The sequence below is a fragment of the Schistosoma mansoni genome (genome assembly GCF_000237925.1).
Source record: "Schistosoma mansoni, WGS project CABG00000000 data, chromosome 1 unplaced supercontig 0034, strain Puerto Rico, whole genome shotgun sequence".
Lineage (NCBI taxonomy): Eukaryota > Metazoa > Platyhelminthes > Trematoda > Strigeidida > Schistosomatidae > Schistosoma > Schistosoma mansoni.
The window spans coordinates 268,062-282,381 of record NW_017385988.1 but is presented as its reverse complement, the minus strand read 5'-3'; the positions used below and the strand labels follow the sequence as shown (position 1 = coordinate 282,381).

Here is a 14,320-nt window from a genome sequence, read left to right as displayed (position 1 = left end):
CTGATTTATAATCCCATTCTTCTCTCTAGTACCCCATGTCAACTATATTTAGTCTGATCATTATTTATTTTACGATTTTATTTCACCTATAGACACTTCATATTAGTCAGCTCCAACATTAACGATTCGATCTAATTTTATATGACAAACAACACTCCTTGATTCACATGTTACAGTTTCTTAAATGATGTACTCTGCCTTAAACTTGGTCAATCTTCTTTTATGGATTATTAATTTGGATGTGATAATTGTAGAACCTGATGAGAAATTCTTGAAAAGAATATAATCTTCCTTCATATGATTGTGTTTTAACAAAATTTGATTTGATTAATCTATGTAAATCTCATAAAATTGTAAAATGTTATCATTGGATGAAAAACTTAAATAGTCTTGATTACAGCCACTGCAAAATAAAATCTGAGAGCTTTACAATAACTAAACATTTTGACACACATAGAAAACTTAATAGATTATTATTAGAATAGGGGGGGTTTGTGTAGAAGTGTAGTGATTTACATATTGAATTCACGAGTCCATGTAAGCTGGATCACCATTAATTGAAGTTAGACATTAACAGTGTTGAATACCGACTAAGTGATCTAGAGGTTAATAGTTTTCGCGTGAGATCGAAGGTCCTGGGTTCCGGCCTGGCATGCAGGATCGTCAATGTGCACTGCCGAGGAGTCCCATACTAGGACAAAACGGTCATCCAGTCCTTCCAGGTTTTCACTGGTGATCTAGCTTCGATTGACTAATCAGTTCAACTAATAATAGATTATGTTAATCCACGGTTATAAGTATCAAATGACTTAGTTATTTTAAGGATGATTGTTGCTTTAAATTGAAATTAATTAGAGAAATTTTAAAAACTAGGACGTAATCAACAACCACTTTACTAAGGCATGAAGTTTTCTACGATCATGATTCTATCAGGAGTTTAACATAGAACGTTCATGTTTGTCGACATATGTTTGACCTGATAACTCTATTTTTATGAACATCTTTAAGAAACCCTTTACTCATTCACTTATATTCTTTAGCATCATAATTGTGTTTGATCGATAAGATTTCCCTGGAAACGTATACAACAGTTTCTTTAATATTTATTTACTTTAAAACAACAATTTTATTTCAGATTTTTCTTTAAAAAAAAAAAAATAAGGCTACTTTCATGTTAAATAAATCTTGGCAAACTTAGATTACAGAGATAAACATTGTATGTTTTTTTTTGTTTTCAAGTCATGTATTTATTTGCTTGCTGATTTATCAGTATAAGTCTACAGGTGAATTACCTTATTAAGAAAGAGCATTAAATCATTCATTACAAAAGGATAGAGTTTATTTATTCATGATATTATTAAGCTTTTAATCGACTATCTCAGTTTTATATATAATAACTTGACGTCAAATAAGAAGCCTAGATGAGAAAATGTTTTCTTATGAATGCTACTTATGTCGATAGATATAAGTAGTATTGTAGTGTGGTTTACTTATATCCATATAAGTAGTATATGGTGATGGTCAGACATAGAATGTATTTTGACAGAAGATCGATAAGAAACGAACAGGAATGAAGCGCAATCGGTACGAAAATGCATGAACAATAATAATCAGAGAAGACGGATTGATATTAGCAGAAATAACAGTTAAGGTTGAGACAATTGATTGTTATTTTGCAAATTAACTGTTCATTGTACGGTTATCAGAATTAAGTGGGATAGTTTGTAGTTTGTGCTAAAATATATTCGATTGTCTCCAACCGGTGTTCTGTTCATTACAGTATGTGACACTAATTGGATTTGGAATACTTAGTAGCAGAAAGTTGAGAAGAGCGAATGATAGAGGACAAGAATGCAAACAGTTGGTTATTGTAATACCAATAAAGGAATTATGAAGCTTGTAAGATACAATTGATGGAAGATTTGTAAATGTAGTATTCAATGTAGTATTTCCACATTTTACCAAAGAACTCCGGTTATCCCATCAAATCTTCCTTTACTACAGTTTAGCTTTTTATAATTTAATAGTTAATCCAAAATTAACAGTTAGAAATATAAATTAAGTTTTATATTATATAATCTGTTTTAATATAATCCAACATGTGAATTTTAAGCACGTAGATTTCGAGGGATCCCTTTTCTAATGAGTAATTTCTTGAAAATTGGTAGTTCTATCATCGATTCAAATGCCCTGGTACGGCAGAGAGTGGGGAGAGTCCACTCTCCCTCTCGAAATGCTCTCACATGGCTACTCGTATATAGACTATATCAGGGAAGTCTTACTCTCTGCATTCTCGTAGCGGGGGTGTTGTCTATGAAATTGAGAGGACGAAAAGCGAATGCCCGACGCTTTAATCGGGTTGGTGGATGCCGAAAGTCTATCTAGAGGAGTTGGAAAACCCTGGTTCCAAACCAATGGTTAACATGGGCTCCAGTATCCTGAAGGAACGAATGGCGTATGAATCAATCGTTGATCACCGGCTACCATGGGACTGCATCTCCTTACGATGCTCCACTGCCTTGTGGATCAGGCATCTAGGTCGAAGGCTCCGGATGTGGCCCCCTAAGAAAACCACCTGCTTCGTTTGGGCACCCGGGCAGTATCACAGCCTTCACACAAACCAAATGAGATTTGTGTGACGCATATGTATCTGGTTCCACCTTGTACCAATATTTATGTGTTTAAATAAGTAAATAACTATTACACAGTGTATATTAATCGTTAATATAGTAGTTTTGAGATTCCATTCAAAAAATAAGTGATGTAGTTTCGTTCCGTTGTTTTAAACTGGTGACATTTTAATCAATAGACATTATCACTGTTTGTAATTTGATCATAGTATCAACTAGTGTTAGAACCATTACAACACGACATATCGCACAATCTAAAACGTTCTAAATATTAAATTTTTTGTGTACATTAACTAATTAGCATACTATAGTTAATTGATATCTTGTCTTTAAAACGTCTGAAGTACTATTGTGGTGAATGTCACTCATACGATTGCTTGTAAATAGTATACAGTAGTCTGTGACCTCGTAGTTTTTACAGTCATCAGACAGAAAGATTAGTTTCAATATATCAAAAGCCCGATGTAGGGAGAACACTCAATGATCAGACGAGAAGACAGTTTGAATTGTAGAACACATAGCAAGATGCGAATGAATAATCTAAGGCTATGTATATTTATTATTTGAACACTGTTATCCCACAATAAACACGTTAATTATACCCAAATTCATGTTCTATATAGTGCATTTACTTTTAGAGGTAGGATTAGTACACTGAAATTCTTATCAAAACATAATGAATGGAATTATGTAATATTTTAATCAAACATCAAGATAAATATTTTTGAAACTTTGGTTCCCGGAAAATATTTTTAGCAGTCGAAATTTGATCATTCTTAGCTGTCTTACAAAGAGTTATTGAAGAAGTCTGACCTAGATCTCGAGAGGCGAGATAGTGGATGAGCACTGCTGAGGAGTCCTATAGTAGGATGAAACGGCCGTCCAGTGCTTCAAGGTTTTCCATGGTGATCTAGCTTCAATTGACTCATGCTTTCAACTATTTATAAATACTTGATTCTGTTTAATAAGAATAAATACTTTAAATAGTAAAACTTATATCATTTATCATCTGACTATGATTATTTTATGTATCATCTCTTACGTCGCAAATTGTATGCTCACTTAATCAAGTCATTAATCATACATTAATATCAAATAATCTATTAGACATAAGATATCAATGAGTAACATGCTAAAATATCGTTATTTAAACTAACCAAGTTAAGTATAGCTGACGGCACTACTAAGTCTTTTTTGAAGATAAAAGTAGTAGAATTCGAAGAAAAGGTTTTCTTTTTATTGTAAAAAATGACTTTTCTTCATCATAATATTAATGACCCATAAATGATACCAACGTAGCTTGAGTCTGATAACATTTTTCATCACGAATCTAATCCAAAACATTAAAACCTCCATCTATATATATGTATACTTTGTTTTACGAAATGGATAGATTAACAAACTTGGAAACAATTAATTATCAGAAGGGGTTTTATGGAGATTTAGTATTTTCATAGTTGAAAGCGTGGATGCGCACTGCTGAGGAGTCCCATAATAGGACGAAACGGCGGTCCATTGCTTCCAGGTTTTCCATGGTGGTCTAGCTTTAATTGACTCACGCTTTCAACATTGAAAACAATAGTTTGTTTTAATTCATTTTGTATTGTTGTTGTATCGCACAAGCTAGTAGTTATCAGGACTCAGTAGCTAAGTGGATAACATGATGGCGTTTGAGTTGAATGGTGCTGAGTTCAAGTCCTGGACAGGACATTAACTTTGGGATGCAGATACATTCAGTGAACAAGTCCTAAATAAGACAAGAAGCGCATAACACTGGGTCCCACTGTTAGTCAGCATCCATCTTTGCTTACATTTATTTGTTTGTTTTAATTTCAATCTGTAATTTGCATATATTTGAAACTGACTATTTCTTTGTACGAGAAGAACACTCCAAATTGGATATAAAAAGTGAATTGTTCATTGAAAAACGAGTAGTATTTTGAGATAGATTTGTTATTTTATTCTATTAATAATTAATGAGAAAGTTATTTACCTGCTTATAATAGTATAATAACAAAATTAACATCTCTAAATCCAATCAGACAGGAAGTATTAAGAATGCTGTCTGGGTATAATGTTGTTTACTAGTTTTGATTTACGCATGATCGCATTCCTCTATGCTGTACGTTTTATATATATAACTGCTTGAAATATCTATCGTGTTTTGTTAGAGTTAACTAACACAAAGTCTTGTTTGATCAAGATTTTGTTCTGGTTGGTGCTGGTCAGCAAAATGAATTCCCAAGTTTAAGAGAATTTATACACTACTGAAGTTTCAGCCAACGTTAGATTGTATCAAGTTTCCAAATGTAATCTTTGAAATTTTCCCTTGTATGTAACATTTGTAGAACTGAGATATTTAAACTGAATTATCACTGAGTAGTAACCGCTGTTGAATTTTTCGAGTTCTTAATGTCTATAGAATTCATTCAGAACTGTATTTCATGGATTCATAGTGGTTAGTATCTATCCTATTCACAACATTGTCAATAGTTATTTCCGTTCCTTACAAATAAATAAAAGGAAAAACACTATTAAAATACATTAATTACCTTGACGATTGACAATATAAGCATTCTTTAGCATGCAATTAAAAATAAGGAAAGGTATATACAACCTGTATTCGTGTCGCAATGTATTGGACTTATATACACATCACCTCTATAAGTTGCAAACTGTTACAAAATAACTGTCAAATGATCATTGGATAGTATTTGTTTTTCAGATGAAGTGTGTTATTATTGAAAATTACTATCAGTTAAAGTATAGTTTTTTGAGTTATTGACGGTGTGATAATATGATTACTAATCGTTGAACTTCATGACTTCCCACTTGTAGGACAATATAAATCCAATCAATACTAGTACAATTTCTATTCATTGATATTGAATGAAAATCAATTTTGATAATAGTAATGTCAGAAATCTTAAATTAACACCCCATATTTTTCTGCCCTATATGAGATTTGAATATTCGTAGTCGAATACTATATTTATATATAGTTGAAATCATGAGTCAATTGAAGCTAGACCACCATGGAAAACCCTGGAAGCACTGGACGGCCGTTTCGTCCTATTATGGGACTCCTCAGCAGTGCGCATGCACGATCCCGCACTCGCGAGGTTCGAACCCATGACCTACCAGTCTCGCGCGCGAGCTCTTAACCGATAGACCACTGAGTCGACAATCAATGGTGTTAATGTCTAACTTCAAACAATCCACGAATACTATATTTATTAAAATGTTTTGAACTAAAATGATAGATTTATTTGTTAGTCCTCTAGTTTTTAACGGTTTGCCAAGATCATGTTTGTGTGTTCAATTAAAATTTACCTTCGAATCATACGATCTGCTGACAAAAGGTATCCTTGAATATATCAATTAGGATATGATCTTTTCACAATGAAAATTTATGATTAAATAAAACTCGATCGATCGATTTTTATTATTTTTTGGCATCACAGGTCATTATTACTAAAATCAACTAACAATTATTTACATAATAAAAAAAATCACAATCTAGAAAAAACAAATTAGAAAAGGATAGAAAAATATGAAAAAATACTTTTATCAATCATTTTTTTTCTTGATAAAAGAAAACAAGATCGTTTGAATCTTCCCATTGATGTTCAGGACTGTAAATGGTCAGTCTCTAATTGGCATATGTACATACTGTGTGTGGATTGCATCGATATAGCCTTAATTCACAAGCATTGTAAGCAAAGATGGATAGTGGCTAGCAGTGGAATTCAGGATGATTGTTTCGTCGTATTTGGGACTCATCAGTTGGAATTCAAACTATACCCCATTGCACAAGTAAGTGGCTATCAGGACTCAGTAACTGAGTGGATAACGCGATGGCGTTTGAGTCCCAGAGTGAATATCAACTCTGAGATGCATGTACATCCAGCTGACGAGTCCCAAATAGGACGAGCCACGCGTCCTGGATTTAACTGCTAGCCACTATCCGTCGTTGCTTACTAAGAAAGTTTTTTTTTTCTTTTCATCAATATATAACTCTAATTTAATACTCTTATTTTTATTTTTACTCGATTGTAGATTTTTCAGAATTTAACCATGTTCAGAATAAATAAATCGGTGGCTTTCACATGTGTTGCACTGTTCATATGTCTTGGTAGGTTATCCTTAAATATATATAATACTAGAGTGTAGACTTTTCTGTAAAATGTTCTTTATGTATTTCTACTCTCTATTTGTAACATATATTGCGTAGAATGGAAAAACAATCAGCAACTAAAAACATCAGTAAAAAGAAAAATAATTACTATACTCCTATACTTTTATTGTAATTTGCATAATTTAATTTTAAACTACGCAATCAATCTTGTTTTTCTGACAAATTAAATATGAAGTTTAGTTTAGTTGTAATATATATCAATGCATATCTACTACTAATAAGCGAATACATTAGGGTTTAATGTTTATTAGAATTAATTATTAAGAAACTGAAACGTCACTCTCTCCCCCTCTCCCACTTTCTCTCTCTCTTTCCCTCTCTCTCTCCCTCCCTCTCTCTCTCTCTCTCTATATATATATATATATATATATATATATATGCATGTATTGTAGGTAGTTAGTAGTATCTGAAGATAAATTTCAACTACAAAATGTTTTAAACCTTAAAAAACTACTTACTGAATGTTTCTTACTAGTTTGAGATATTTTAATAAAGTATACTTACTATCTTACATACAAGATTCAATCATAAATATCCACATTCCATATAGAGCATTACAGATACGAGTTATTAGGTTGGAATATAGATTTTTTTATCGTTTCAGACAGTTTGCGGTATGCATACATAAAGGTAATACTTATACTTATTCTGTATGATCTAAACAGATATTGATTGGTATTTTGACAGAACTGTAGTATCAATCAATAAACATTATATCAACCTTAATTACTTACTCTTGTTGTGGTGTGGTCTACTTATATCCATATAAGTAATATATGGTAATGGTCAGACATAGAATGTATTTTGGCAGAAGATCGATAAGGAACGAACAGGAATGGAACACAATCGGTAAGAAAATGCATGAACAACGAAATCAGAAAAGACGGAAGGAACAGTTAAAATTGAGACGATTGCTCGTTATTTTGCAAATTAACTGTTCATTGTATGGCTATCAGAATTTAGTGAGATGGTCTATAATTTGTGCTTAAATGCATTCGATTGTCCCCAGTAGTGTTCTCGTTCACAACACTGTTATCCCTTAAAGAGGCTGTTCACTGAATTATAACAAAGTTTTATAAAAAAAATAAGGTTATACAGTTTTGGAAACGCTTATGATTGTGTAATTAAGACATAAATCAAGAACATTTCATTCTTGTCGCTTTTATTCTGAGTATATTCTCAAATAAATAAAAATTATTTAGTCATTGAATAATGAGTGTTTTGAAGTCATAAAAATACTTAAACTGGTCTGCTTTATAAAGAACAAGTTCCCAGTCTTGTAGCCTTCTAGCTGTAAAAGAATCCCTAAATCTTATGAAATTACAGTTCACTACAACTTGGAACAGAATGGAAATGATTACATCATTATCATTTTGCATTCAACATCAAATACACAAAAACAAATATATTTGGTTAAACAAACGAATGTTTAGCACACTGATATGAACAAACTGTTAAACAATTAAACTTGTCTATTGTTCAACAGTCATTGGTAGTAAGCATTAAGATTGGTTTGTAACTAGCCAACGTACCACTTGGTACATTTACCGTACATCTATGAAGTATAGACATAAATTAATGTACAAGGTTCTATTGAAATTTATTTCCTCAGTAAACTACTTAAGTCCATTTAAGTAGCGTTTTGAGACTTATTTGTTATTTTAATGGACTTTAACTATTTTGAGTGGCATTTGATGATAAGTTAATGAGAATCGGGCGCAACTGAAATAAAGGGAACTACAAGATGGGTATTTCCTTGAACTGCTACGAAATGAATGCTACACATAATATTGACTGAAAATTCAGATTTAAAAAATTTTACGTTGAAGATTAAATTAAAAACGAAGTGAGAGATAAATCTACCTGGAATCCAATCTGAGCTTTGTCTCCCCCTTATATTAATTACTTCCCAAATGAACGTGTTTACTTCAAATAGACCATATAATTTCAATCTTTGATTCGAATTAATATCTGTAGTTTCTACAATGGGTGGTCAGGATGGCTGAGCGGTCCAAGGCGCTGCGTTTAGGTCACAGTCCACTCTGTGGGCGTGGGTTCTAATCTCACTCTTGACACTAGACTAGACTAGTTTCTACAATGGGTTTATTGAAAATGATGTTGACATATAATAAAGGTTTACCAATAGTCATCAATATCATTCAAGTCTAGTACTAAGAGTTTGTTAAATTCCATCTAGTTACCAGTATAAATAATCCAATATTACAGCGTACTTTATTAGAAGTGAAACAGCTTGAATAAAGCTGGTGATGATTAGTTCCTATTTGTCCTGCAAGCAAGTATTATTCAACATAAAAGCATAGTGTTGTGAAGGAGAACACGATTGGGGACAATCAAATATGTATGAGTAGAAAATTACAGAGTTAGGGAGTTAAAATGTGAATACCGTATATTCGATACTTCAGTTACACAACTTCCATCAATTGTCTTAGACTTGATTGTTCTTTCGTTTCCATACCAATCATTCTATGTTCCTATTCTCTTCTGTTCGATCTTCTTAACCTTCTGCTTCCAGGTATTCCACTTTCGATTAGTGTAACATACTACTTATGTATGTTAACATAAGTAGTAAACATCAGGATAAGTCTCAAGACTCCACACTATCACTTACTTCTAATCATCAAATTTGTTTAATTATTCATTATTTTCAACCATTCCTTTCTGAAATCATAATAATTTAACTTCGAACCTATTTTAAAACATATTTTTTCATTACCATTTTCGTAGCTTTCTGCCTACGGTTACTTCCGAATGTATTTTTTAAAATTATTACAAAAGTCCCTCATTTTCTCTTGTTGTCCCCTTTTCCTGTCCCTATATTACTTAAGAAGTAAATAAATGTGCTACTTCAAAAAAATGTTTATGTTTGTTTTGATAGAAAATATGCTTGAAAACATTCAAATGATTGACAAACCCTATAATAATCTTTTTCAATGTAATATGTCGGAAATTGAAAAAAACTGAAACATATGTATCTTTATAGAGCATGGTTAATAAACACCATTCATGGTAATTACCCCAACCGGTAATCACAGTTATTTTCATAAGAGAATGAAAATTCCCTAATCTACTACAAGAATATTATTATTACCGTTACGTTTCCGAATTTTGTTATTTTCTTAACATTAATTAGCGGGTATTGTGTGTGTTTCATTTTTACAAAAGAAGCTTAGAATATAGATCCAAGTTACAAATTACTATTTTGATTTTACAATGACATAACAAGACAATGGTAAATTCATTATGAACAATCTATTGTTATCTATATTTAGATTTGTTTTTTTTCTCACTGTAAAACAAGAACTATGCCATTTTGTGGTTGTATTTTTTCTCAGAAAAGGGATTAATTATGGTAAGCAAAGATGGATAGTAGCTAGTAGTGGAATCCAGGACGAACGTTTCGTCCTATTTGGGACTCGTCAGCTGGATATACTGCATCTCAGAGTTGATATTCACTCTGGCACTCGAACCCAGTATCTTTCGCTTCAAATGCGGTCGTGATATCTATTTAGCTACTGAGTTCTGATAGCCACTTACTTGTGCAATGGGGTGAAGTTGAAATTCACTTGGAACTGTTCATTTGAATCTTCCCATTGATGTTTAGGACTGCAATTGATCAGTCTCTTATTAGCATATGTGCATCCTGTGTGGATTGCCTCGATATTGACTTAAGTCAAAAGTATTATAAGCAAAGATGGATGATGTTAGTAGTAGAGGGACTGATCAATTGCAGTCCTAAACATCAATGGGAAGATTCAAACAAACAATGAAAAAGGAATTCATAACTAACGTTGTTATTATTTTGAGAAAAATGCAAGATCTAACTCAAATCTGTGTTCAATACTCGACCAAGTATATTTCGCATTTGTACAATAAGACGAACTCAACAATATAAATACTAAAATGATTGATGTAATACTAATAGAGCTCTGTATACTTATAATATTTTTCAAATAAATAGTATATAGTCTGGAATAATAATTATGAAAATATAACGATTTAGAAGAAACCGAAAGCAATTTATATAAAGTAAGAATAAAGATACTTGGAAGACGAAATGTATTAAATTTATTATCCGATGGAGTTTTGTGGAGATTTCAGTATTTTCATAGTGGAGAGCATGAGTCAATTGAAGCTAGACCACCAAAGAAAACCTGAAAGCACTGGACGACCGTTTCGTCTTATTGTGAGACTCCTCGGCAGTGCGCATCCACCATCTCGAACCCAATACCTACCAGTCTCTTGCATTTATTTTACTTCACTGTTTCTGATCAACTGTATACAACCTAAAATTACAATTATTAATCTAACTGCTAATAAATGTTTAATGCATTTTATTTTGTCAAGATTAGATAAATATTCGAAACGCAATAAAATCACAATAACAATCAGAACAAGGATACGAAGCACATGAATAAACATAATTGAGATCGATGTGTATTTGTGTGTTTGGAAGTAAAAAATGCAAAGTAGAATAATGTTTGATCCTGTTCGTACCGTTCTTAGTATTTTCTTATTCCGACATTCTTCCCTTACATAATCTCATTGATTTTCACATATTTTCACTGCTGAAATCACGGGCTGATCTAAGTTACATAATTTTACAATGTTAATGTAGATCCTGATAGTTTTATGAAATATTTTTTTAATGGCCTATTTCTTAATCTTATGGACATCACTTTGAAGTGCAGAATACCAGTCAGTCAGTCACAACGTAGAACTTCGTACGTACGTACGTACATCAGATCAAGTTGCCATACCACATCAGCACAGAGATGCTATGAAGATGTTATTCAAGGAGTATAATCCAGTGAAATAAATTTTCAAAGAGACGGAAGGAAAGGACATGGAGAATTCAGAAGATTAGAATTTGGTAGAACACAAAGAGTGGATGCACATTCGCCATTGCAAACGATTTTGAGCCATGTCATTCAAGGTCTCTAACCATCGATTGCTATCATCTCGTGAATCCCAACCCGGTAGTCTACACCTACCAACATGGCTCAGTCCACCTGTCAGTAACTTCATGCATTTGTGCCACGTTCTTTTAACCTACTCCCGCACCATAAAACATCGCACGTCGGGGTAGTTGGTGGTTGGGCATACGTAACACGTGTGCCAGTCATCTCAACTGATGAAGTTTCACTACTTCAACAATCGATTTGCCATCTTTACCTAGTACTCGTTTCCTAACAACTGCATTACTTACTTGGTGGTCCCAGGATATACGAGCAATGCTTTGAAGACACCTATGATCGAATACTAGCAGCCTACGAATATCCTCTACTCTTACCGGCCATGTTTCACTGACATAAATTAAGATGGGACGAACTGCTGCTCAGTAAACCCGTCCTTCGGTTGGTAGACGGATATCTCGCCTACGCCATAAATGACGTAAGTTGGCAAAAGCTAGACTAGCCTTCTATATCCCTGCTGAGATTTCGTCACACACCAGACCACAAGGGCTAATGAGACTCCTAAAATACTACCAACGGATAACTAAGACAAAGCATTTAGAAGCAAAATATTGTCTCTAGAAGCTGTAACATGGTATCCATAGGTAAATGACTGAATAATAAAGGATTATATTAGCCTTATGTCTATTTCTTTCCATGATATCAAGCTTAGTAAATGGATATTATTAACCAAATTAATAATCCACAATTAAGTTTTGAGAATACTTAATTACTTACTTACGCCTGTTACTCCTAATGGAGCATGGGCCGCAGAACAGCATTCTCCAACTCACTCACTCTGTCCTCCGCCTTCCTTTCTAGTTCTATCCAACTTTTGTTCATTCTTCTCATGTCTGTCTCCATTTCTCGACGTAATGTGTTCTTTGGTCTTCCTCTTCTCGTTTGGCCTTCGAGATTCCATGTGAGGGCTTGTCGTGTGACACAATCGGGTGATTTCCTCAATATGATTCCTATCCACTTCCTCTTCCTGATTTCTTCCTCCATTGGATGGAATCTGGTTTGTCCTCTCCCACAGTAGGCTATTGCTGATAATGTCTGGCCATCGGATCCGAAGTACCTTGCGTAGACAACTGTTAATCAACACCTGTATCTTCTGGATGATGGCTTTCGTAGTTCTCTAGGTTGCCTCCTCATACAATAGAACTGTCTTGACATTTGTATTGAAAATTCTGATCTTGGTGTTGGTTGAAAGTTTTGAGATTACAATTCATAAAAAAAGAATTACATGTTTTTAGCTCCCAGCAAAAGTTTATTTCTAACTGTCATCCAAATAATATCATATTTTCCAAACTGGTCTACTTCTTAATAGTAACAGAATAGTATTCTCCTAGTCTTCTATATAGAACTTGGTATTGACGATAAATTTTTAAATCCGTCTTGAAGGATATGTTATATTGAATTATCTCAAAGGTGAACATTTGTTTTATTTACTAAATGAAATAACCATTGACAAGAAAAAAAATCGTTACGACTTGTTAATCATTATGGTATCTAACGTAAAATATAATAAATAAAACTTTCAGAAAGGGTTTTTTTGGAGATTTCAGTATTTTTCATAGTTGAAATCATGAATCAATTGAAGCTAGATCACCATGGAAAACCTGGAAGCACTGGACGGCCATTTCGTCCTATTGTGGGACTCCTCGCGAGGCGGGATCGTGGATTCGCACTTCTGAGGTGTCCCACAATAAGACGAAACAGCCTTCTAGTGCTTCCAGGTTTTCCCTGGTGGTCTAGCTTCAATTGACTCATGATTTCAACTATGAAAAATAAAACTTTCTTCAAAATTTTAGTTTACTTCATATGTAAGTACACAATGAGCTTTTAAAATTGAATAGTTTCCATGCACAATTAATCAATAACGAGTTATTTTTCTATGTTTATTTGCTAGTTTTACTGGTAACCAGTACATTGAGTATGCGTACAAACAATGACCTAATGGATATACCTGAATATTCACCAGAATATGAACATATATGGTCAAGTCGACCAAGATTCTTATATCCCAGTGCATATTTACGATCATATAGAACACCGTTTTATCAAGATAATATTGAGAAAAAAAATCGTAAAATTGATCAATCATTTTATTCTTATTATGGTTAAAGTAAGTTTATAAAAACAAATGTACTGTTTCACAGATTAAGCATATAATTTACTGAGATGATGGAGAATATTTATAGCTTAGGATGATGATGATGATGATGATGATGATGATGGAGGTGTTGTGTTCTCTAAGGTTGATTATTTAATTGTGAAGCTCTTACTGTCCCTATATGAACCATCATCAGCATATACTTTGAAGCTTCACGAATAAACGGTCTAGCTTCAAAAACACGAAACCTCTAAAAGTTAATTTGCTTAATGCGAGAATCCAGATTGCGTTCGCCGTTCAAATTTATCCTTCTTATAATATTGTTTTTCATTTTGAAATGATATGTACTACAGGAAACTATTAAAGTGATCAATCACTTGTATAAACTTCTAAATTGTAATAT

At 33.0% G+C, this 14,320-nt stretch overlaps 1 protein-coding gene and 1 non-coding gene across 2 annotated transcripts; both read left to right on the top strand.

Annotated features, from left to right (window-relative positions):
* Positions 1-6,707: 6,707 nt before the first annotated feature.
* Smp_143270 (hypothetical protein) lies at positions 6,708-13,928 on the top strand (the record flags this gene model as incomplete). Its single annotated transcript, XM_018791861.1, has 2 exons — positions 6,708-6,765; positions 13,714-13,928. 2 exons carry the CDS (start codon positions 6,708-6,710, stop codon positions 13,926-13,928), a joined length of 273 nt encoding a protein of 90 aa, XP_018644969.1.
* Smp_tRNA_00561_Leu_TAG.1.1 lies at positions 8,822-8,903 on the top strand. Its single transcript has one exon. It is a non-coding gene (tRNA).
* Positions 13,929-14,320: the final 392 nt, after the last annotated feature.